The 22,529-nt window shown below is 41.5% G+C and overlaps 1 protein-coding gene across 1 annotated transcript in view; it reads right to left on the reverse strand.

Annotated features, from left to right (window-relative positions):
- Positions 1-22,529, reverse strand: part of LOC112114283 (protein Hook homolog 3) — a 138,755-nt gene that overhangs the window by 105,776 nt on the left and 10,450 nt on the right. The window contains exons 2-3 of the mRNA XM_026663338.1: positions 17,898-17,983; positions 7,601-7,673 (exon numbers count right to left, since the gene is read on the reverse strand). Coding sequence (XP_026519123.1) covers positions 7,601-7,673; positions 17,898-17,983 — 159 coding nt within the window. The remainder of the gene's footprint in view (positions 1-7,600; positions 7,674-17,897; positions 17,984-22,529) is intronic.

A 22,529-nucleotide genomic window follows, 5' to 3' on the forward strand; every position in this document is an offset into this window, starting at 1 on the left:
GGGGGGGGGGGGGGGGGGGGGGGGGGGGGGGGGGGGGGGGGAAAAAGCCGCGATCGGCGGTGGCAGTTCAGCGGCAGGTCCTTCACTCCTAGAGGGAGTGAGGGACCTGCCACCCCCGAATTGCCGCAGGTGCCGCCCCTTTCCCTTGGCCACCCCAAGCACCTGCTTGTTAAGCTGGTGCCTGGAGCGGGCCCTGCTTCCATACAACTCCAAGCCCAGACTTCACCCCTTTTGGAGTAGGATATCGCAGCTCATCTGCTACCAAGACTAGGGTGGCTAGAGAGCGCTTAAGGGAGAGGCGACTGAAAAGACACCCAACATCTGATCTCCATGACCCAATCTTTCTATCTCCACAATAATCAATACCTTGACACATCCTTTTCAAGTGTTTGCTGCAACACTACTGTATAAAACACAACCAGCCAATCATAAGACCCACCATAATACAAGTAACTTCAACTTAGACTGGTCTAACATCTAACACTAATCATGAGTCCAGCAGGGAAGGGACATTTTAGTTACAGCACATATGCTGGAATATAGCTGCTGCCAGGGGGCAATCAGCATAGGAAATTAGTGCAACTGTTTTCTATTTGAAATTCGACTCAGTAACAATACTAACATCACCTTCCAGTCACAGCACAAATTTTTAAGGAGAAATTCAAATGCAGCAACATGAACATGAAAAACATTTATATCACAATAGAGAAGCAAAGAAAGTACTAAGAGCAACTGATTAATTTGTAAAAGTTAAATACCAGGACTGAGGGGAGAATATAATTATATTGTTTAAGAACTTTAGAAAACAAAGAGGCATTCAGTCAAGCAATGACAGAAGTAGAAGTAATTCCAAATACAAACTACATGTAGCATACTGCTCTCTGCTGGACAGATTAAACGTGCTCAAGTGTTTGCACTAGAGTTCCTGACTTAAAGGGGGGATACAAGTCCTACTATTACATCTTTGATTCCCACCCATCAGCTCAGCAGCGACAATGAGGCTGACTGAAGTCTTTCTACCACTTTGTCTTGTACCAGCTTCACGTCTCTGTTCATCTTTAAAACTTTTTGTTCTGTATCATTCTTTACCGTGTCTATCCAATGCACCCTCGTTCTTCCTCTATTTCTAGTTTCTTACACTCTGATATGAATTGCCATGTACGGTATCCTCCGTAGGTGCATCACTGGCACATGTCCAAAACACTGCAGTTTTTCTTGCATCTTCTGTAACAGTGTTACTTCTTGCCCTGTTTTCTTATCACTTCATTTATTATTTTCTGCAGTCTTGAAATTCTCAGTATTCCCCTCAGCCAGTTCATTTCTGCAGTCAGTATCTTTCATTTATCAACCTTCCTCATACTCCAACATTCTGACGTATACAGCAGTATTGGCACAACCACCATCTCATATATGCTAATTTTCATTTTTACCTAAATCTCTTTAGCCTTAAAGGTCTTGCAAAAATTTCTGAATGCCATTGTGGCTAGCCTGATACCTCTTTTTATGTCATCTTCACAATTCCCATTCCTTGATACTAGTCCTCCAAGATACAGAGATTTTCCCATTTCTTCTAATTCTTTGTCTCTGACTTTGATCTTTACCTCTTCCTCTTGACTTTCAGTTGCCATTCAGTCTGAATTTTCTGCTTTCTGGATCTACCTTCTCAGTTATTCTTTGTAAATCCTCCTCAGTCATTGCTATGAGGTCAATATCATCTTTGAATCTAAGCCTATTGACCGTCCTCGCACATGACGTGAGTTCTCTCATTTTATCTCTCCATGCTACAGCCATTACTGCTTCCAGAACCAAGATGAACTCTGGCAATAGCATGCATCGTTATCTCACTCCTACAGTCATCCTGCACCTTTCCGTCAGCTTCTTGTGTATTCGCACTGCACTCATAGACTTGCTGTAGACGTTTTCTATTTGCTTGATTAATTTCTCAGGGATGCCACACACCCTTAAGACTTGCCATAACCGTTTCTGCCCAATGCTATCAAAAGCCTGTTTGAGGTCTATAAAGTTGCTGTAACGGGTTTCGGTTGCTTTCTATGTATTTCTTCAATTTCTTTCTCCTCACAAACAGCCCTACTACTTCTGACAACCAATAGAAACAGCTCAAGTGGTAACAATCTATTTTTGTAAAAAGCAACAGAGGGTCCTGTGGCACCTTTAAGACTAACAGTTAGACTTAAAGGTGCCACAGGACCCTCTGTTGCTTTTTACAGTTTCAGACTAACACGGCTACCCCTCTGATACTTAATCTATTTTTGGAAGTTCCCGTATTCTATTAAAGATCATATGGGCCCACTGTAAACATCAGTGGCACTCATGTGATTGCACTGACACTTTGGCTTTGCTCATTTTCCGAGCTTAACTCACCATCTGCCTGTTTGAAGAAGGTAGGTGCCTTCCCAGCATCTCAGTGGTGGGGGATATGATTTACTTCACTTAATAATCAAGGCTCAGAGTAAGAGAGACCTTCCCAGGACATGCTCAATTGAGACATAATGACATTAACTTGGTGTACAACAGAATGTCATAAGAAGAGAATGGAATGGATTTTATTAACACTACTGAGTTGTTTGTGAATGATTTGGGGATACATATTGGTGATTCTCTGAATGTCACTCTAACCAGCAATGAAGGTCGCTAGATTTGTCACTGGTCACGTTGACACTTATTTCCTTGCTAAGGAAACTAAAAAGTCGCTAAATCTAGTGACAAAGTAGCTAAGTTGGCAACACTTTGGAAACACTTCTGGAATCAGATGCATGGCATGTGTGGAATACACAATAGGAACCATCACTCAAAGAAGCAGCACTGGTTCAGAAGCTGGGGCTTGGTGGAAACTAAGATAATTGTGTTAATCACTGATCATCTTCTTGCCATGAAGATAAGTGTCTGTGCAGGCTCTTTCAGACCAATTGACAGCCTTCCATATGGATGATCATAAGATTCTGCAGTCTTACCTGCCAATCCTAGCAGGAGGTTCTGTTCCCATCTGTCTGAGACACGGGCAGGCAAACTTTTTGGCCTGAGGGCCACATTGGGTTTCTGAAATTGTATGGAGGGCCGGTTAGGGGAGGCTGTGCCTCCCCAAATAGCCAGACATGGCCTGGCCCCCCGCCCCCTATCCAACTCCACCTGTTTCTCGCCCCGACGGACCCCCCGGGACTCCTGCCCCATCCAACCCCTTGTTCCCCGTCCCCTGACGGACCCCCCAGGACCCCTGCCCCATCCACCCCTCCCTGTCCCCATACCGCCTCCGGAACCCCTGCCCCTGACTGCCCCCCGCCGCACAGTGCAACCCCCCCCTTCCTTCCTGACTGCCCCCCTGGGACCCCTGACCACCCCGCCCCCTATTCACACCCCTGACCACCTTCCCAAACTCCCCTGCCCTCTATCCAACCCCCCCTGCTCCCTGTCCCCTTACCATGCTGCCTGAAGCACTGGTGGCGCGGCCAGAGCACCAGTACCGGCAGCCGCACTGCCCGGCTGGAGCCAGCCATGCCACCCGGCTGGAGCCAGCCATGCCACTGCGCAGCACAGAGCACCGGGTCAGGCCGTGGCTCTGCAGCCTCGCCGCCCAGAGCATTGTGCCAGCGGCGCAGTGAGCTGAGGCGGTAGGAGAGGGGGAACATCAGGGGAGGAGCCGGGGGCTAGCCTCCCGGGACAGGAGCCCAGGGGCCGAGCAGGAGGGTCCTGCGGGCCTGATGTGGCCCGCGGGCTGTAGTTTGCCCACCTCTGGTCTGAGAGAACTGAAAGGGTAATGTGTAAGCAATCGCTCCTCCCCCAGAGGACTCTCTTATGTGGGATGATAGTAGACCATGGAAAGGACTATAATGAATGGTGATGGTATCCAGTTCTATGCTTGTTACAGCCAACCCAGCTGTGGCAGTGGAACAAAGAACTCAATGTCTACGTGATCTTAGGGCTTGGAAGACAGCTCCAATTTATTCCATGTAAGACAGAGTGCTGGTGGGATGGGACACACCTAACTGAGGTCCAGCAGTCACCATTTTTTAAAACCAAACTTTATTAGTGCTGCTGCACAAACAGAGAATTAAATAATCAAAGTAACACAAAGTGGTATAAAACTACACTATAACAAGAATCAAAAAATAGTTTTCAAGAGTCCAGGCTTGGTTAGTTGGATTATAGTACTAAACAGTCTATATCATAATTTAATAGATTATTCCATTTTGCCTAAACTGTATCAAACTGAGAGCCATTCATCTTCGAAAACATCCTCCCTTTGCACAAGACATCCAATGATCTGTTCTAGTGGTAGAAAATCTAACAGAAACTATCATTATAAGGTTGGACAATGTTACCCAATATCTCAGCACACCGTCTGCTAGTACTAATGGAAATAAACTACATTTTTTAACAAAAGCTGCAGTGTGATTACCCAGGCAAATATCTAGGACAAAAAGCTTGGGATCAAACAGTAGATAACTGGGAACATATTGTTCAACCTTTCCCCAAAATTTATGAATTTCTGAACACTGCCATAGTGAATGAGAAAAAGAGGACATTATCCAATTTTCTGTTCCCATCCCCCACACATTCAATAATATTCTGCACAGTAATAAAATGTGATGAAATACAACACCTATGGATATTTGCATCTGTCTCAAGTCATTATGCACAGTAATGTTATCAACCACTTTTTGAAGTACATGACCAGTCCTCCTCAGTTAATGGTATTCCTATATCTTTTGACCACTGAAATATTGTTGAAGTTTGTGGTCTAGGGAAGTTCATAATTGCAAGGCCTTGGTAACAGAAAAATATTTTTTGTGCTGTTTCCCAGTTACAATGATTGGCATTTTGTTTCCAAAATGTGTTTTTAATAGAAAATCTCTGTTCTGTATGCAATTTAAAATATAATTATGCAAAGTGGATTTCTTTTGCACTAAGCAAGGCAAGAGATAATTATCTTTTCATTTTTAGAGATTTTTACAAAAAAATATTATTTCTTAAACCAAAATTGATAAACTGGGTGTTCATTACCAATAGAAAAGATGGATTACCAATGACTGTGGTTATCCAAAATTTTGTACATGAAATTTGGCATCTCTCCCTAATTCTATTACATAGAAGTATAAGGACATAAACAGTGGCATTTAATATAATATTTAAAGAAATTTGGCCCATTTTAAGATACAGCGCATTAGCTAGTTGAATGCATTCTGGTATATACTACTCTGCCTGTACCCAGTGTTATAATGTAACACCGATTGTTTTTTCCTACCCTTTTTCTCTGTCTCTGAAGCTAAAAAGTATGCTCTGCAACTGGGAATGTTAAATTAACCTGCCTGTGCAATTTATGTTCCTTTAGAATTTGAGATGAATCCTTAGTATTCAATCATACAGATAAGTTTGCCACTGGTATAGTAAGAGGACACTACATTTTTAATAGGACAACTCTGTCCTTCATAGTTATTGGTAAATTTGCCCAGTGATTCAAATCACTTTAAAACTGATTGAGTGAGAAGGCTAATAATTCAATATTTGGATTTCAGACCAATTCAAAGAGATTATGATGATCAAATACTTAATCCAAGTGTGCGCTAACGTAGCAGTGAGTCATGCATTTTTGCACAGCTCCAATGTACAATCAAAACTCTTACATGGTTATAAATTGAACCTTAAATCATTTACTGAATTCCTCAATGACAATGGCACCAGGATTAGGAGGATGTAGGTGTGGGGGGGTGCATCAGGAAAACAAGATCAGCTGCATAGTATTCTACCTCATCATCTATTCCCCATACTTGGATCCCTTCACTGATTTGTACTTCTAGTGCATGTATTTGATTACTACATCATGCAACACTGGAGACAGGGAACAGAGCTCTGTCTCGTGCTTGACAAACAGTCAGAATATTCTTCTATTCACTATAACAGAGCCTTGTGGGATAATACACAAAATGCTAATCCAATAATCAATGTTTTCACTCTGATCATTAAAAAACATCAGGGAAACACTATTAAGGATATTCACAGATACATGCTACTGACATCTTAAATCTGGAGGTAAGCGATCAAAGTATACATATTGAAGATGTACCCACTCACCATGTTTCAAATGACCAAAATATAGAGAGCTGAAGACAAACTACTGTAACTGTGCTACTTGTCAGATATTCATACGCCTTATATCAAGGATCCCTGCAAGTGGCCAGGCTACAAAGGAAGAATTAAATATTTTGTTTGTCCCCTTTACTGTTTTTTATGAAGGTCTCAAAGGCTGCATTGTTGTTGGAGTTTTTGTTTGTTTGTTTGTTTCCTTTAGTACACTCCTTGCATGAAAAGTATTAGCTCTTAACATTCTTATTTATGAAGTGGAGGACTGAAAATCTACTAAGATACTGACATCAACAGACAAACCTCAGCTGCTGCTTTTCCCTCTCTTCATTTAGGAGGGGAAGAGTTTAATATGGCTGCTTTAAACTTTTTGGGGGGAGACAAGGGAGGAATGAGGGGAGTGTTCATGTCAAATTCAAACTCCTCACAAACTGGTAGGAGAAAGTTCCCTTCCCCCAATTTCAACTGAGAGCTGCAAAAGCTGCAGCTGAACTTTCAGCCTATTGTGATGTTATGGACGGTGGTTCTCCAGTCGATCAAGAAAAACAGCAGTCGAGGCTTGTTATTTCTAGGAGGAAAAACAAGCAAACAACCTTTTTATGGAAAAAGGTGAAGAGCAATAAAGAGGCACAAACAACTTTTTTGTAGCAGTTTACCTTTCACCTGTGGTTCTACCCTGAAAAGGGATTACAAAGATGGCATGGTAGGGTTGCACATCTGATTACATCTCAATGATCTTCAGATCAAATTTGTTCAATTTACAACTGAAGATATTTTTCCTCAAACCCACATTGGGATCTCAACATCCAGCTGTGTTCTTTCTGGTTTGTGGAGGTCGAAAAGCACCCTCCATTACATCTGTGACATGAGGATTTATAAAAGTGTAATTGAAGCTATTATTACAAGGTGACTGAGTTGCACAAGTGGCTGTGGAACTAGAAATTAGGTAACAAATCTGATGATTATGCACAATCCAAACCAGCATAGTTTGCTCTTCCACAGCTGAGCTGACACTGTAGTAAAGAGTAGCATCATTTTACCTCTTTATCATAGATATGACTGAATATACCTAAGAAACAGAGTAATGAGATGTCATTTTTCCAGTCATTGTTGAACTGCACTTAAGATTTTTAGGGTAATTTAGTTGGGCATTTCGATACTTAGCAATTAAAAAAAAAAGTTACCTTCATTCACATTTCCTACCTGTTAAAATGTTCTTTAAAAAAAAATTTCAAAGTTCGTTTAAGGTTTATTTTTCTGATAAGTTTTCTCATAAATTACTGAAATGGATTTACACCATTAACTTGGGTTTTGACATTGAATTAAACTCTACAAGAGCCAACAACTTTAGAAAATGAGAAATCCTTAATTACATTTATTATCGTTAGTTCGATATCTTCTACTGTAAGCTAATATTTTAATTTAGGAATAAGTTAATACTGAAAAAATATTTTATTAAGAACTAAAATACTGACTGCAGAAAAGCAAAGCACGAAGAAAATACCTTTAGCCTCCAATTGTCTCCTACTTCTGTTTTGATTCTGTTTAACCAGTTATCATCAAAGTATGCTGGATCTCTGAAAATAAAATAAATAAAATTAGCATATCTATTAAAAACACCAATTTCTAGTACTAACAAGCTAGAGATTCCAGATGAATCCTATACTGATATTCATTTAAATGCATATACACATAGATATTAATATAGTCTATATAAATATTTATATCACACATCATAGTGTTATCCAAATACCTTCAATACTTACCTAGTACTTTTGAGGTGACTGTAATACTCTTAAAATGACCCCACCGCACCTAAGCCATGGGGGCCATTGTCTGGTTTATTGTAAAAGGTGTGTACCCCTTTAAGTGGTAGAGAGACTGAGTGATTTTTTGCTGCAACGACAAACCAGGTCAACATGAGGACGCTGACCCATCCCTCCGCCAGTGACCGGAATAGAGGGAGGATTATATAGGTCCATGCCGGTGCAGGAAAAGCCCTCTTTTACCTGAACCAGACAGAGCAGCACCCACACTCAGACCCACAGAAGTTTTATTAGGATCTGCTGTGGGCATCGCTCTACTCGCTCCTTTCTCAGGGAGCAGAGAAGGATTTTTTCCCTCACCACACTGGCCAAGGTCAAGTGGGTTTTTTTTCCACCTTCCCCACAGCAGGATTGGAGGGGCTTAGTTAGGGTGAACATGAAATGGGAGTTAGGCTATGATGTCGCAACTCTTTATGTAAACATGGGGTGGATGTCCAAGTGTAGGTACTCCGTAGGGAAGAGATACAGTGATCAGATAAAAAGGACTGGGAACAGATTTAAGGGAGGCTTCATTAAAGAGCAGAACTGGAGGGGAGGGGATGGTTCGGGGCTCCTATGACTGGTATGGCAGGGAGCCAACCCCCTCCCTCTTTATAACCCCCCCAACAAGGGGGGTTATAAAGTGTGCGCCCCCAAGAGAGAAGGATGGTGAAGTCCCAGAAGTGGGTTGGCTGGGGATGAGGATGGGTAAGGGGGAGGGCCCCTCATGTATATATTAAAATGATAAAACTGCATTGCACACTTTTATCTGTCAGGTACGCCCAGACATTTAAGAATAAAGTTGCGGCCTAATTAAACCACGTCCAACCTTTCCTGTCCTTCTTTCAGCATAGCCGGACAAAGCACCTAGCCAATTTGTACCATGTTCTGCAAATGGAAAATTTTCTTTCCAATCCTCACAAGCAATCACCTGATGCCTGGAATCATGAAGTTTGAATTCTCTTACAATAACCATATTTAGCTTGCATACTTGTATGTGTTATTATTGATACAATTAATAGACTTTTTAAATCCAGCCACACGTACGTCTTATGAATACTTGGAGAATTGAGTTCCCACATGCTAACTTTAAATATTCCTTTTAAAATGTAATCCCTTCAATATCAACCAAAAAAAAAAAACAAATAAACCCATTCTCATACAGTGAAAAAAGTTGAAAAGGAGCATAGTTTATATTTACCTCTGAGCAACTGCTTAATTGTCTTCCCTTCTATCCTAAAAAAATCCCAGCTTTTTAAAAGTATTTTCCTTGTAAGCCCCGTCAAACCTTTAATTTTTTTACAGTCACCCTTCTTTCAAGTTTTTTCCAACTTTGGCTCCTGAGGTGAGGCAACCAAGATAGAAAACAGTACTCGATGAGGGCACACTATTGTTTCTGCCATTATATTTTCTATACACCTCTGTTTTCTATCCCCCTGGCAGACGTCTTCCCAGAGCAACTGCTAGGGCTTTCTCCCCAAGGTTCAGAAACTAGCTAAGAAGAGAGAATGTTTCTTATTGGTAACTGTTTATTCAAAATCACATTTTCCATTCTCCAACATAGAATTTTGACAGTGTTATGTTCCCAACTACAAAGAGGCCAGGAACTAAAAGTAACGGTCAGTTCCACTAAAAAGTATCCAAGATCATGCTTTTTTTTTTTTTTTAAACCAGCTTCTAGACACCAAAAAAGAGAGAAAAGCTTCTGTGCTCACGTTCTCTCGCTCTCTCTCTCTCACACACACACACACACACACACACACACACAGAGTCCATCCTTCAGAATGAAGCAGAAAGCAAACAGCCAAACAGAATGAATAAGAGACAAAGAGAATAACAATTAAAAAAATTAGTGATTTAGTAGGTGACACTTCCACATCTTAATCAGTGTTAAAGCAATGCCCGCCAGCATAGTATCACGGAGCACTTTGCTATAGGGGACCCCATATTTTTTATGACAAATAAAATCAAAATTTGTCCACCAGTTGTCAGAAAACTGATGGCACTTTTTGAATGAGTAAGGCTATTAGGATCTACTTCTCTAGTGAGTCTCCAAAATGGGTAAACATCCAGGCAGTTTCAAGAAGAAAAAGTATTCTTAGATTGCTGACTTAAAAAGTTGTGCTGCCATTGTGCACTGTTATTGCTTTGTTCTATCCAATGGTGTTGAAGTGGAAAATGTATGGAAAAAGTATATCGGTTATTAAGTTGAGAATTATGTTGAGATCTTTTGGGAGGATCCGTTTATTTAGAATTGATCAAATCCACTAATGTGCCTTGTGATCCAAATGAAGCCCGAAACTCGGATACTGCTGGCCAACCAATAGATTAGTGCTTTGATGGCTACAGCATACAAATTTTTGTTGTCTTTTTCCTCTGGTACACTAGTTCCCATGTATCCCCTTTCTCTACAATGTCCTCAAGTTAAATGGTCTGTGATAGATTACATGGCAAAGGAGACAGAAGATCACAATGGTGAAAGTGTCTCAACTCAACAGATTCCAGGTGCTATTTTACACATTCCTCTACGGAGACTATGATGAAGGCTAAGGCATATTTCGTTTTCTCTGACACAGCATCTACAAACACGTAGCTGGAAGAATGATTTTAAGTACTAGGCAATCTTATGACTCCAGATTGCTCCCATTCAGAGACATAGCTCAGATCCATGACTACCGACACAAGAGTACAAAAGCACGAAACAGCAAATGCAAAATACATGGTACAGTTTCATCTGGTTCTGCTGATAGAGCTCACTAGGTGTGTGAAATAGACTTTGTCCAATTAGCTGTGAAATGAACCCTTATCCCTCATGAACAGATAAATCCAGCAAGAAAAGCTTGGTTCCACTATTGACAAAGATTGTTAATGACTACATGAAAGCATCATGCCAGCCTTTTTTAAAGTAAGTGGTGTTTAACATCTTGCACAAGAAGCCATCCTTTGTTTTACTCTGTTTTCCATTCAGTCTCTAATCTCCCCATTCTGGAGATTAGTGAGAAAATATCAGCTGGACAACTGTAGCACTATATGGACTCCAGTTACATGAGGGCTCGATAAACCTAAAAAAACCACACTAGTATCTTTGGTTGATCTCGGCTATGAACAAAAGTCGGGTGTCCAAGTTGATCTTCTTGTATCTTTCAGCAGACTTACTGACTACGCTGCATTGGTTCATATGAGTGACTTATCAAGAGGGCTGTGAATGATCACCTGTGCCTTGCTTTCAAAGAAGCCCTACAGTACTCTCCTGTGTTCTGCCACAAGGTTTTCCTCCTACCACCCCAGTCATTTAATGGCTATGGAAAGCCACTTAATGGACATCTTCAATCATTTCAGGCTGCAGTGCCATCCTTATGCTGATACATAGTTTTACATTTTCCTGTGAGACAGCTGGTTTGAAACTTAAGCCAGACAAGAATGAGGCCATGCTCATGAGAAGGGGGAAATGATTCTGAGGAGCTTGCTGAATGACAGTCACGAAAATTATTAAAGAAGTATGCCAGCCACTAGTGAAAAGGTACAAAATCTGGGAGTCAACCTCAGTTCTGCTCAGCCCGGAGGACCATATTCTGATAGTCAAGAGTAGCTATTATCTATGGCTTCCTCAGATACCACAGCAATGAGTGTGGTATGATTACCAAACAGACAACTGCCTTCACTGTCTTCTTGGGAGGGGACAAAAACACAGGATGCCCATACCTGATATCTGCCCATCTCTGCATCTGCATTTTAGTCTTAAATGTATCATATTTCATTTTAGGGGGAGAATCCATAAATGAGTGAGTCTTCTTCCACAGCTCCCATTTGTACTTGCCCAGGAATGACACTTCACTCCCAGTGAGGGTTCCAATCACTGTAGGCTGTGTGACAAAGTTCTGTCCTTGACTCCGTGGGTCCTACGTTTCCTGACACATTTTGCTAACCTCAGAGGCTCACTGTGACCCTCCACATAGCCCTCCTCTCTAGAGGCAAGGGTCACAGTCTACTGAGCCATTTTCATCATAAGCCAGCAAGGGAGGTGAGGAGAAACAACCCTCCCTCGCAGAGTCTCTGTTGTCTCCCAGTATCAGTGATTAATCAGGGAGGGGAAGGGGGAGCCCGGGCCCGCCCTCTACTCCGGGCTCCAGCCCAGGGACCCTAAAATTAGCAGCTATGGAAGCTGACTTTTTGGAAACAGGACATGTACAATTCCCTGGGCTACTTCCCCACAGCAGCCCCCACTCTATATCTTTTTCACAATTACCTCAGTCTCCTTCCTTGCACCTGATATGGATTCGTACTACTTCGTTCCTCCAACAGCACAGCTCGCTCCTGACACCCACACCGCACTGACTAACTGGGAGGCTTTTAACCAGTTCCAGCCAGTCCTTGATTGAGTGGGACACCTGAAGCCAATCTAGCTATCTCCACTGCCTTCTAGAAGGATCTTAATTGGCCCCAGGTGTCTTGATTAACCTGGAGCAACTGCCATTTGGTTACCATGGTACCAGGGATTTGTTTAGCCTGGGGCTAACATACCTGTTCCTCACTACTTTACTGTAGCCATCTGGCCTTGCCCCATCACAGCTGGTAAACGCTCCATTCAAAACGTACCCTAGAATCTCTGATGGTCATGGAATGCCAACCATGAGTTTGGCTAGAGCAGCCTCCAGTAAAAGCCTACTGTGGCAGGAATAGCCAGCACTGTCCCAATACAGAAAATACTGACTTGGTTTTGCCTCTCTAGTTCTACTGTAATCTGCCCCGATGAACACTTGGTGAGTCCCTTCCATCAAAGCAGAGGTTGATAAACTATCAGGGAAACAGATACTATTGTGTTCAGAACTTTCAACATCATGAGCTTCAGTGACAAGACGTGCCAGCCTTATCCACATACGGAGACGGGCCCAGATCACTAGAGTGATGCAGGAAACTAGCATGCCCACATCTTCAGATTTCTATCCAACACTTTGTCTGATCCAATTAGCTGTGTTCTTGCTGACTGTATTTCGGTTACTCATGGAAAACTGACACCTTGTCAGGAGTCTAATAGCACCCTAAGTGGAAATCTTCTCTGGCGACAGTCTGCTTTCTTGATGCTCTTTTACAAAATGGATTGATTTCTCTTGATGAAACTCCTGATGCCATCTAGAAATGGATATAATTCTCAAGAAATTCAGGCAGGAATAATACAGTTTACCTTTCTCAAAGGGACTGATATGATGCAATAGTCAGTCACCTGATTGACTTCAGCTTTCCATTCTAATAAGATGCACTTGTTGAGAGATTTTCACATCAAACTCTCACAACCCTTCAAATCTTCTGGGGGATTACTGAAGTTAACTAGAGTAAGCACCAGACAGCACGTCTGTGGTACTGGCTCTATAGCACCTATTCGCAGTAAGTGATCTATTGGCTTCTGAAATGAATTTGCTCTTCACTGAATTCAAGGATGTTGCTGGAGTGCTCAAATCTTTGTTTTAACTTTACCCAACAACTCTTCTGAATAACTTCTAGCACCCACCTGTCTCCTGTCATGCATTTCTACTCCTGCGACAGTTTTTCCCCAATTAGTTGGTTGTCTTGGGACAGGAGTGGGAGTCATGCTGCTGATCTAGAAGGAATGGTGGACTGGAGAAGTCAGCCCTGGACTCCCCCTCCTTTGCTTGAACAGTCCCGCCTGCCTCTGGACTAAGAGTCCTTTCTGTGGTACCTGTTTGAATTGAAGGAGCAAAAGTAAAACTTTACTGGCTGTTTCAAATTGTGTATATATATATTTTTTAAATAGCTGATGGGAGCTAATGTTTTTCCTCTGTATTTTCTAAAATGGTTTTGCCTGATGGTTCCCAATCACCTTACCAGCTGAGTTCTTAGAGGTACTCATAATGTGTTAGACTTATGGGCAAGCTTTCTGAGACATAGGTGATCACTGGCTACTGGGTTTACGGCCATAGATATCTGAGAACCTAAAAGAATCCATCGAGGCGTCCACACTACAAAAGAAGAAGCAATTGTAATTTTCTTTTTAAATGATATAATACCTGATGACTACTTTGAAAAAATTCAAAATCAACTGTCATTATGACTCTTTTGCTCCAAAGTGTTTCTCAGCAGTAAGACATTCAAAATTACTGTGAGCCCTATCTATGTATATCTGTAACTAGAAATTTGCCATCTAGCATGCCTGTGCAATGAAGTTCAATTAACAGGAGCTTTGAAAGCCACAAAGTCTATTTAGATGGGCCCAAATTATTGGACGGGGTTATCACCTGAACTTACAAATTGCTTAGTTGACCTTCATTACAAACCACTGGTTGCATGGGGAAAGTGAACTGAAGTTAGCATTCACTGAAGCGAGGGGGGGAAAGTGATAACAAAAGCAATCACTGAAGTATCATAGACTCATAGACTTTAAGGTCAGAAAGGACCATTATGATCATCTAGTCTGACCTCCTGCACAACGCAGGCCACAGAATCTCACCCACCCACTCCTGTAACAAATCCCTAACCTATGCCTGAGTTATTGAAGTCCTCAAATACTGGTTTAAAGACCTCAAGGTGCAGAGAATCCTCCAGCAAGTGACCCATGCCCCACGCTGCAGAGGAAGGCGAAAAACCTCCAGGGCCTCTGCCAATCTGCCCTGGAGGAAAATTCCTTCCCGACCCCAAATATGGCGATCAGTTAAACCCTGAGCATGTGGGCAAGACTCACCAGCCAGCACCCAGGAAAGAATTCTCTGTAGTAACTCAGATCCCACCCCATCTAACATCCCATCACAGACCATTGTTAGATGGGGTAGCATTCCATTTCAAATGCTGCTATGGAAACGCAAATTTTATACTGTACACATTTCACCTATTATGACCACACACCATAAATAAATATCCCCTGTGCAGCTGGAAACAATAAGTCAGGGTTGATTTTCTTGGGACACTGCCCCTGGAAGTGTGCAAGATACAAGGCCCAACAAAAAGGTTAAAAATATGATCAATAAGACTACTGAGCTTTCCCTTCCCATGTCACCCAAGAGTTTTATTTTTGGTATATACAAGACAAGGGGGGAAGGATAGCTCAGTGGTTTGAGCATTGGCCTGCTAAACCCAGGGTTGTGAGTTCGATCCTTGAGGGGGCCATTTAGGGATCGGGGCAAAAATCTGCCTAGGGATTAGTCCTGCTTTGAGCAGGGGGCTGGACTAGATGACCTCCTGAGGTCCCTTCCAAACCCTGATATTCTATGATTCTATGACATAATTCCTAGAGAGCCCTATTTTGAACTGTACACACCAATCAGCCACATGTGTTGGCCAACAGGTGGATACAGAAAATAATCCTATCAACTGCTGATTAGTGATGAAGTTATGGGACATACACAGTATGAAGCAGATGCATCATTTCATGATTAATGACTACCCAAACTATACAATGTACCGCTATGATCTTTCATGTGCATAACTTTATGATTAACAAATATTCAAACTATATAATGTAACAATATGGTCTCATTTTCATGAATGTTCTGAAACATGATTCAAGAACGGTTAAGCTAAAATCTCAACTTCTTACAATATTTACTAACAAAATCTCTTATCCCAAGTGCTCACCTTCCCTCAGTATATTCTGTCATGTTCTGTCCTGCTTCAGATGGTGAGAGTCCGTTTTTAGATTAATTTTGTTACAGTACCTGATTTATGTTGGGGTTTTCCCGTTTTTTAGGCCTAAAACACTGACTTATTCATCTTTCACGATACATAGAACAGTAATGATGGTGCTAGTTTAAAATTGGGCATATTATACACGTTTTCTTTTTTGTATCCTCTTTAATGTCCCCTAAGCAACAACATTTGAATATTAGAGAGTTTTTAATCACACTTAGGAGCAGCTAGGACTGTTGACGTATTGTTTGAACATACCAGGATTCCTTTCATAGAATCATAGATTATTAGGGTTGGAAGGGACCTCAGGAAATCATCTAGTCCAACCCCCTGCTTAAAGCAGGATCAATCCCCAACTAAATCCCCAAATGGCCCCCTCAAGGATTGAACTCACAACCCTGGGTTTAGCAGGCCAATGCTCAAACCACTGAGCTATCCCTCCCCCGAGGGATAGCATACAAAGCATGTACAGGGTAGCGTAGATTTCATAACTGATGCCTCTGTGTAGGAGGACTTCAACTTATCTGTGGGATATGTGCCAAAGATGTTGCTCTTTGCGGGTTTATTTGTTACTTCAGTAAAACAGCCAAGTCTGGAAAATCTCCATGAAATCTGCTTTTTTGCATTACTTTTCTGTTGGGCTTATTTGCATTTCCTAAATTATATTATACAAATTCCTCCAGAGCAGAATGAAACTATACAGCATAGGACCTTCTTAAAAGTTCCAGGGAGGAGGGGAATATTTTCTGCATTTTTAAATCAGGATTATCCTCTTCAGTTCCTAATTTATCTTCCCACATATTAAGTCCTCTTACAAAACTTTTTAAGCATTGTCTCAAAATATTAGGCAAATTCTGAGTTTCCTTCCACTTTCTCCTGTGTACTGCAGGCAGACTGCTACTCCTTCCCTCTGTGGAACAGGGGACTGCTGATGAAAAACTAACACCTATTTTTATTCTTTTTGATTTCCTAATCTTCCTTTTGGCGGATTTGTGCAGAAAACTACTTTTAGATTTGTTTATTTGTTTTTGTCAAGCAATTATTTTGGTTGTGTTCTGTACCTCCTCCATATTAAGGAATAAAATTGGTCCCTTGACTCTTTATAAGAATGTAGGAATTGTCATATTGAATCATGCCTATTGTCCATATTTACTAGTTCCCAAGGCCAGAGGGGGTGGGTAGGGCCAGACTCAGCAGCCACCTCCCCCATTTTTGGGAGAATAGGGTTGACCTGCTGGCCCAGGGACTAAGTTGCCAACCAGCTCGCCCCATTGCACGCCAGGGTTGATCTTCGGGCCAGATTTTTTCACCCCAAATGTACCCCAGGGGGTATCAGGCTCCCTGGAAGGAAAAGCCAGAGAGGAAGGCCCTCTTTGGCTGCTGTAAAGTGGGGGACAAGCACCTGCCATATCAGATGCTTATTCCTAGTCTCAAAACAGAAGCAGAAATCTCTCTATAAACGATAGGTAAGTATGATACACTTGACAATAAGCATTGAAAATAAACCTCATTTACCAACAAACTACAGTGATACATTCTGAATCAGTGTATACGGTATCTTAATCCATAATTGGCTCCATCAAAGGCCTATTACAAAAAATCATGACAATCCCAAGTACAGAGAGGTTTTTCCCCCCCACTTAATCTTTTAGGAATTGAATGTCTTTGAATGGTGCTAGATTGGCAGTATTAGAAATAGACCCTCTCTGTTTAACGTAAACCTTGTATTACACGAGCATCAAGTTTCCTTACACTGCCTTGCCGGTTTGACTCAACCATGACCTGAAGGGATTAACTCCAGCAGATGAAATAATAATAAATTACCCATGTCTGTTCAATATGGAACTCCCCACTGACACTACTAAAAAGGATGGCAATATGGTGAGTTATTAAAACTTTTTGACAGTTATAGCAGCCTCAAGATTTATCACTACAACATATTGTAATTTATGACATAGTATGTATTTAGTACTTTTCATAAATTGTCCTCAACTAATAAGCTATTTTGCATTATTACTCAAATTGAAACCAAACTTTTTAACAGAGGTGTAAAAAGTATTTTTCTTAAGTTTAACCATCTTATTTCTCAATAAAGTTGAAACTTCGTACACAAACTCTTTGACCAGGTACTTCTTTTGCCTTAAATGAGTTGTACTTTTCACATGTTTTTCTCCATTTTCAAATAACTGTTAGTTATGCTTTAGGTGAAAACACAAACTAAGTTTAGGAGGCTGAGTCCTTACTGGATACTGGTCAACTTTTAATATGAAAACATACTTACATTTAGATAATTGGGCACATTTACAAATGATCTATTCTGCATGCAAAAAATCCACAAATCATTAAACAATTTGTTCTTACATCTTTTGAAGCACCTGGGCCATCACAACCCCATTCGTTAAATCTTCCACAGTCTGGCATGGTGCTTCAACATTAAATGTCTGGATCTGAAGGGGAAAAAAAAACATTTTCTTATTAGCCTGCCTTAACTATCTCTTACTAACACATCAAAGAGTTTTCAAAAGTAACACAACGGTATTGTTACTACCAAACAGCAGCAAATGGCAGAGAGAAAAACAAAACAAAACACAAAGGTGCACAAGTTTAATTCTATCAGTGGAGAAATATTGCAAGTGCTAGATTTCATTTAGTGAACCACAACACTGAGGTTTGTCTTGTTGTAGAGCCATGGACACAGCTTCACAGATATGGTTGCAACCAAAGTTCTATTACAAGCTCTGACCAGGATTTTCAAAACATGAGTTACCAGAGTTACATTCCTAAGGGAGGGATATTCAAAAGCATCTAATAACTCAGGAACACAAATCCCACTGAAAGTTAGTGGAACTTGTGCTTTTAAGTCATTCAAGCACCATCCTAAATCCCTATTTAGGCACATACATAAGACCCCTGATTATTAAAAATGCTGATCACCTAGACCGACCACCATCCCATGTTTATATAATTATATACACACACACGCGTGTGCTCTGAACAATTAACTTCTCCCTAGTGTGCGATGAGAGTGAAATCATGCTAGTACTAGCTGGTTTGTACTGGCCAGTGTTAGTTTGCTATTAGTTGTAAGGTGTTCAATTACTACAATAGATGTGGCAAAAAAAACTAGACAGAGAAAAGTCTCTGGTATAAATATAGAGGTTAAGATGCAAGATGTTGGTATCTGACTTAGAACTGAAGGATGGAATGTGGCTGATTCCATAGTGTCGTATGTGGGGGTGAGTGGTGGTTTCCAGTCCATAACAGAAATATACCCCTGAGGTAGGGTGGATGGGTGACAGTCATTTTGGTCAACATGCTGTGCCTAGAGACACATACTGGGGTAGGGTTTCATTTTTGAATGTGCAGTATAATAATATACACTTGAATATTTGTGTAAGAGATTGCAAGAACTTCAGGATCAAAGGAGACTTCCCTGGAACTATGCGCTGAGCTTGCCCCTGACACAGCAGTACCAGACGACGAGAGATCTCCTTCACTATGGAAAAGTGAGCAGCCATAACACTGCAGAAGTTGACTAACCTAGTTTTCTACTGTCCAGATGGAAACCCAGTTGGGAAGTCCATTGTGAATGCTGTTGTGCTGGGGGTTTGCACTGTAACAAATACTGTGTGTGTTACAGGGACAAGTAATCAAGACTGCTAACATGCCAGAGACCAAATAATTTAAGTGGCTGGGCTCCCCAAACTGACAGAGCCATTAATGGAATCCGCATGCCCATTCCGTGTCTGAGCACAACAAGCCGAGAAATACATAACAGGAAGGAAACTGTTTCCATGACGATGCAGTCCATGTGTATCTCCCTGGGAAGCCCTGGGCATGGACATACAGTAGCCTGGAAAAGTGCGCGAAGCCAGGACTTGAAACAAACCGCACACGCCCACCACCAAACTCTGGACTTCTCAAAAACAGGAAAAGTGAAAAACTATTCCCACTAATATTGACATTATGGGTGTTTCCATCCCCACTGTGCTCCCAGGTGATCCTGTCTACCCAGTACTGCCGTGGCTCATTAAAACTTCCCCAACTACATAAACAAAGGTAGAAGATTCCACTACACACTGAGCCAATGCAGGATGGTGGTGAAGTGTGCTTCTGGGATACTGAAAGCAAGATGTAGATTGTCTGTTGACTGTTCCATGACTAGTATTACCATGATCATATCTGCTTGTTGCATTTTACATAACATAAGCGAAAACAAAGGAGAGGTGGTCAGTAAAGACTACAGTGGCTCAGACAGCTTGCCCTCTACTTTTTCACAGCTAGAAAATCATGTAGATGCAGCTGAAGGATGACAACACTACGTCTGGTGAGCATGCGCTACAGATCTGAAACAGAGGGCACCAAGGACTAATGCTTTGTTTCTTTTTATGACTACTTGAAAATACCTTTTTTTATACAGTGAAGAATGAAGGACTAGATAGCACAACACTGTTGTTAACCTAGCACATTTATGCTATGTACATTTTTTATTGATTTGTTATAATGGAGACAGTATCACCTTATATTAAGTATCAACAACATTAAAAAACAATGCCTTTTTTTCCAAAAACAAAACTGTGTTTTAATAAGGGAGTCCAGCTGCAGAAACAATCTTCTTTCCCTGTGTCAAAAACAGGGGTTGAATGTCTGGAGAATGGCTGGGAGAGAGCCAAAGAGGTAGGTCCCAATCCAAAAAGTTGTATTCTCTGCTTTCGGGAGGGCATGGTATCGGGCAGCACATGGCAGTGCAGAAGCAGACTCTAGTTGTGGGGACAGAGCAGCAGGCAGTTTCTTTTGGGTCTTTAATAGTCATTAGATAATGGCTGCTGAAACTCTGCCTCCCTGTGCATTCTGCTGTCTATATTTTTGCATGAGTTCTGTCCTCCTGCTGGAACTGTTCCTGCCTTCGGGGCGTGTTCAGGACTGCCTCGTCTTTCACTCCTCAAAGTGGTAAATTCATACTAATTCTCTGTTCACATTCCTTTGCGCTTTGATGAATTGGTCCTTTCAACTTTTCAACTGTGCCACCAACATGGAGTCTGGACAATATGCACAGCTGGACAGCAAGCCCTGACAGAGAAAACAAGATATGATCGAATTAACACTCACCGCAATCCCTCACACGTCCCATGAAATGTCAACAAATGAGACAAAAGAAACTTCCTCTTCTCTTTTTTAAATTCCAATAGCTAATCCAGAGCCATTCAACACAGAATGTTAAGGACATATGTTCCCAATTCTCACACAACACTTAAAACTATGGAGAGGTGTGGTACTATTTTAGAGCAGGGGAAGGGAGATATGTAGTGCATAATGCCAAAATGGTATAAAAAAGTTACTTATTACTCAAAAGTAGGATCTTGGAAAATGAGGGTTTTTGATTTTTTGCAGATGATATCCAATGAGAAGCTCCATGACTGGTGAGGCTTGGTTAGCTACCTTGGAGATATGCATTAAAAAAAAAAAAAAAAAAAAAATCTTTATATTAACTTTGGAGAAGTTGCCATACAAACAGTTCATTAGAAAGACAAACGCTAATGTGATTGCAGATAGCCAAGTTGTGCATGCTGTATAGAAATGGCTGGATGCCATATGGGCTAGTCAATACAATGTAAGGTAAATGCTTTGGCAAGCGTCCACTAATTAACTTATTACAGTAACTTACAGGTCCAGCTGTTTTTATTTTTCCATTGGTGTTTCATGTGACATTTAAAAAAAAATTCCCATTTTTGTATGTGGCTACATGGTATAGCACAGCCAGCTGCCGTAAGTGCCAAGTCAAGCACTTCCTCTTACCATAACTGGCAGGTCATGACGCTGAAAAGGGTACCACAAGTGAGAGGAATGGAAGGGTGGCTCCAAGAAAGACCAGTTATGGGGGAATAACTGTTTTGAGTGGACTGCTGTGGGGCTGTTACTTGTACTATGGCAGAGAGGATGAAGGGGGGAGTGGGGACTGGCAGAGCAGGGAGAAGGAGAGGTGGACACTTCCATCTTCACATAAGACTATATCTGCCCATTCACAAATATTAAGGATGCATTCATAAGAAGCCAGAAAAATTTCTCTCAGCCCCAGAATCTGAAAAAAAAATCAGTCCCCATCAGTACTTTATACAATAGTAAGCTGCATACCTGATAAAGCTTTGCTCATCTCCAGATTCCACTTCCTCATGCGGAACCAGCTCAGTCATCTCAGGATCTGGGCCTCCATCCTACAAATGGATCTTGTGATCTGGGCAACTCCTGGTCAGGCTCCCTCACCCCCATTCCTCCTATTTGGTAATGGTGTTCTCGTCTCCTTTGAATAATCATGCTACAAAGTATTTTTTCATTATGTTTGGGAGCATCTCAGGCTGAGCAGAGGAGTGAGTCTTCAGGCTCCTCGCCAGACGGTTGTACAAATGAAAAATTCTATGCCAGGACTTGAGTCTTCTGATGTCATCATTAACTTTAGGCTGTACTTTCGGTTTTTGATTTTATCCCAGCATGGCTTATAAACTCAGGTTATACCAAGCATGCAGATGACTGGTTCTATGTATGTAAGAGCATTTAACACCACTGGCCAGCTGCTTCTGGATTTTCTCATCCCATAAGATGATTTGGGCCCAAATATCTGAGCCAGGCAGCAACACAGTCAATAAAGGTTCTCCTTTAAGACATCCTGGTAATACTTGCAATGTTCACAATCAAAGAAGCTTGCAATTGTGAAAGAAGTTGCTTGCAATGCAAGCTGTCTGCACTGAGCTCTATGGTTTGTGTCATGCTATTATACAGGTAGATGGCTTCTAGTCAAGCAGACTCCTGTGCAGTAGGGTGCACAAAGTAGACCAGACAAACAACCTCAGTACTGACTGAAGCACTGTGGGACTGCGGATGAGGGGAAAGCAGTGGATGTGTTATTCCTTGACTTTAGCAAAGCTTTTGATACGGTCTCCCACAGTATTCTTGCCGCCAAGTTAAAGAAGTATGGGCTGGATGAATGGACTGTAAGGT

The sequence above is a fragment of the Terrapene carolina genome, unplaced genomic scaffold, assembly GCF_002925995.2.
Source record: "Terrapene carolina triunguis isolate 2854851 unplaced genomic scaffold, T_m_triunguis-2.0 Scaffold33356, whole genome shotgun sequence".
Lineage (NCBI taxonomy): Eukaryota > Metazoa > Chordata > Testudines > Emydidae > Terrapene > Terrapene triunguis.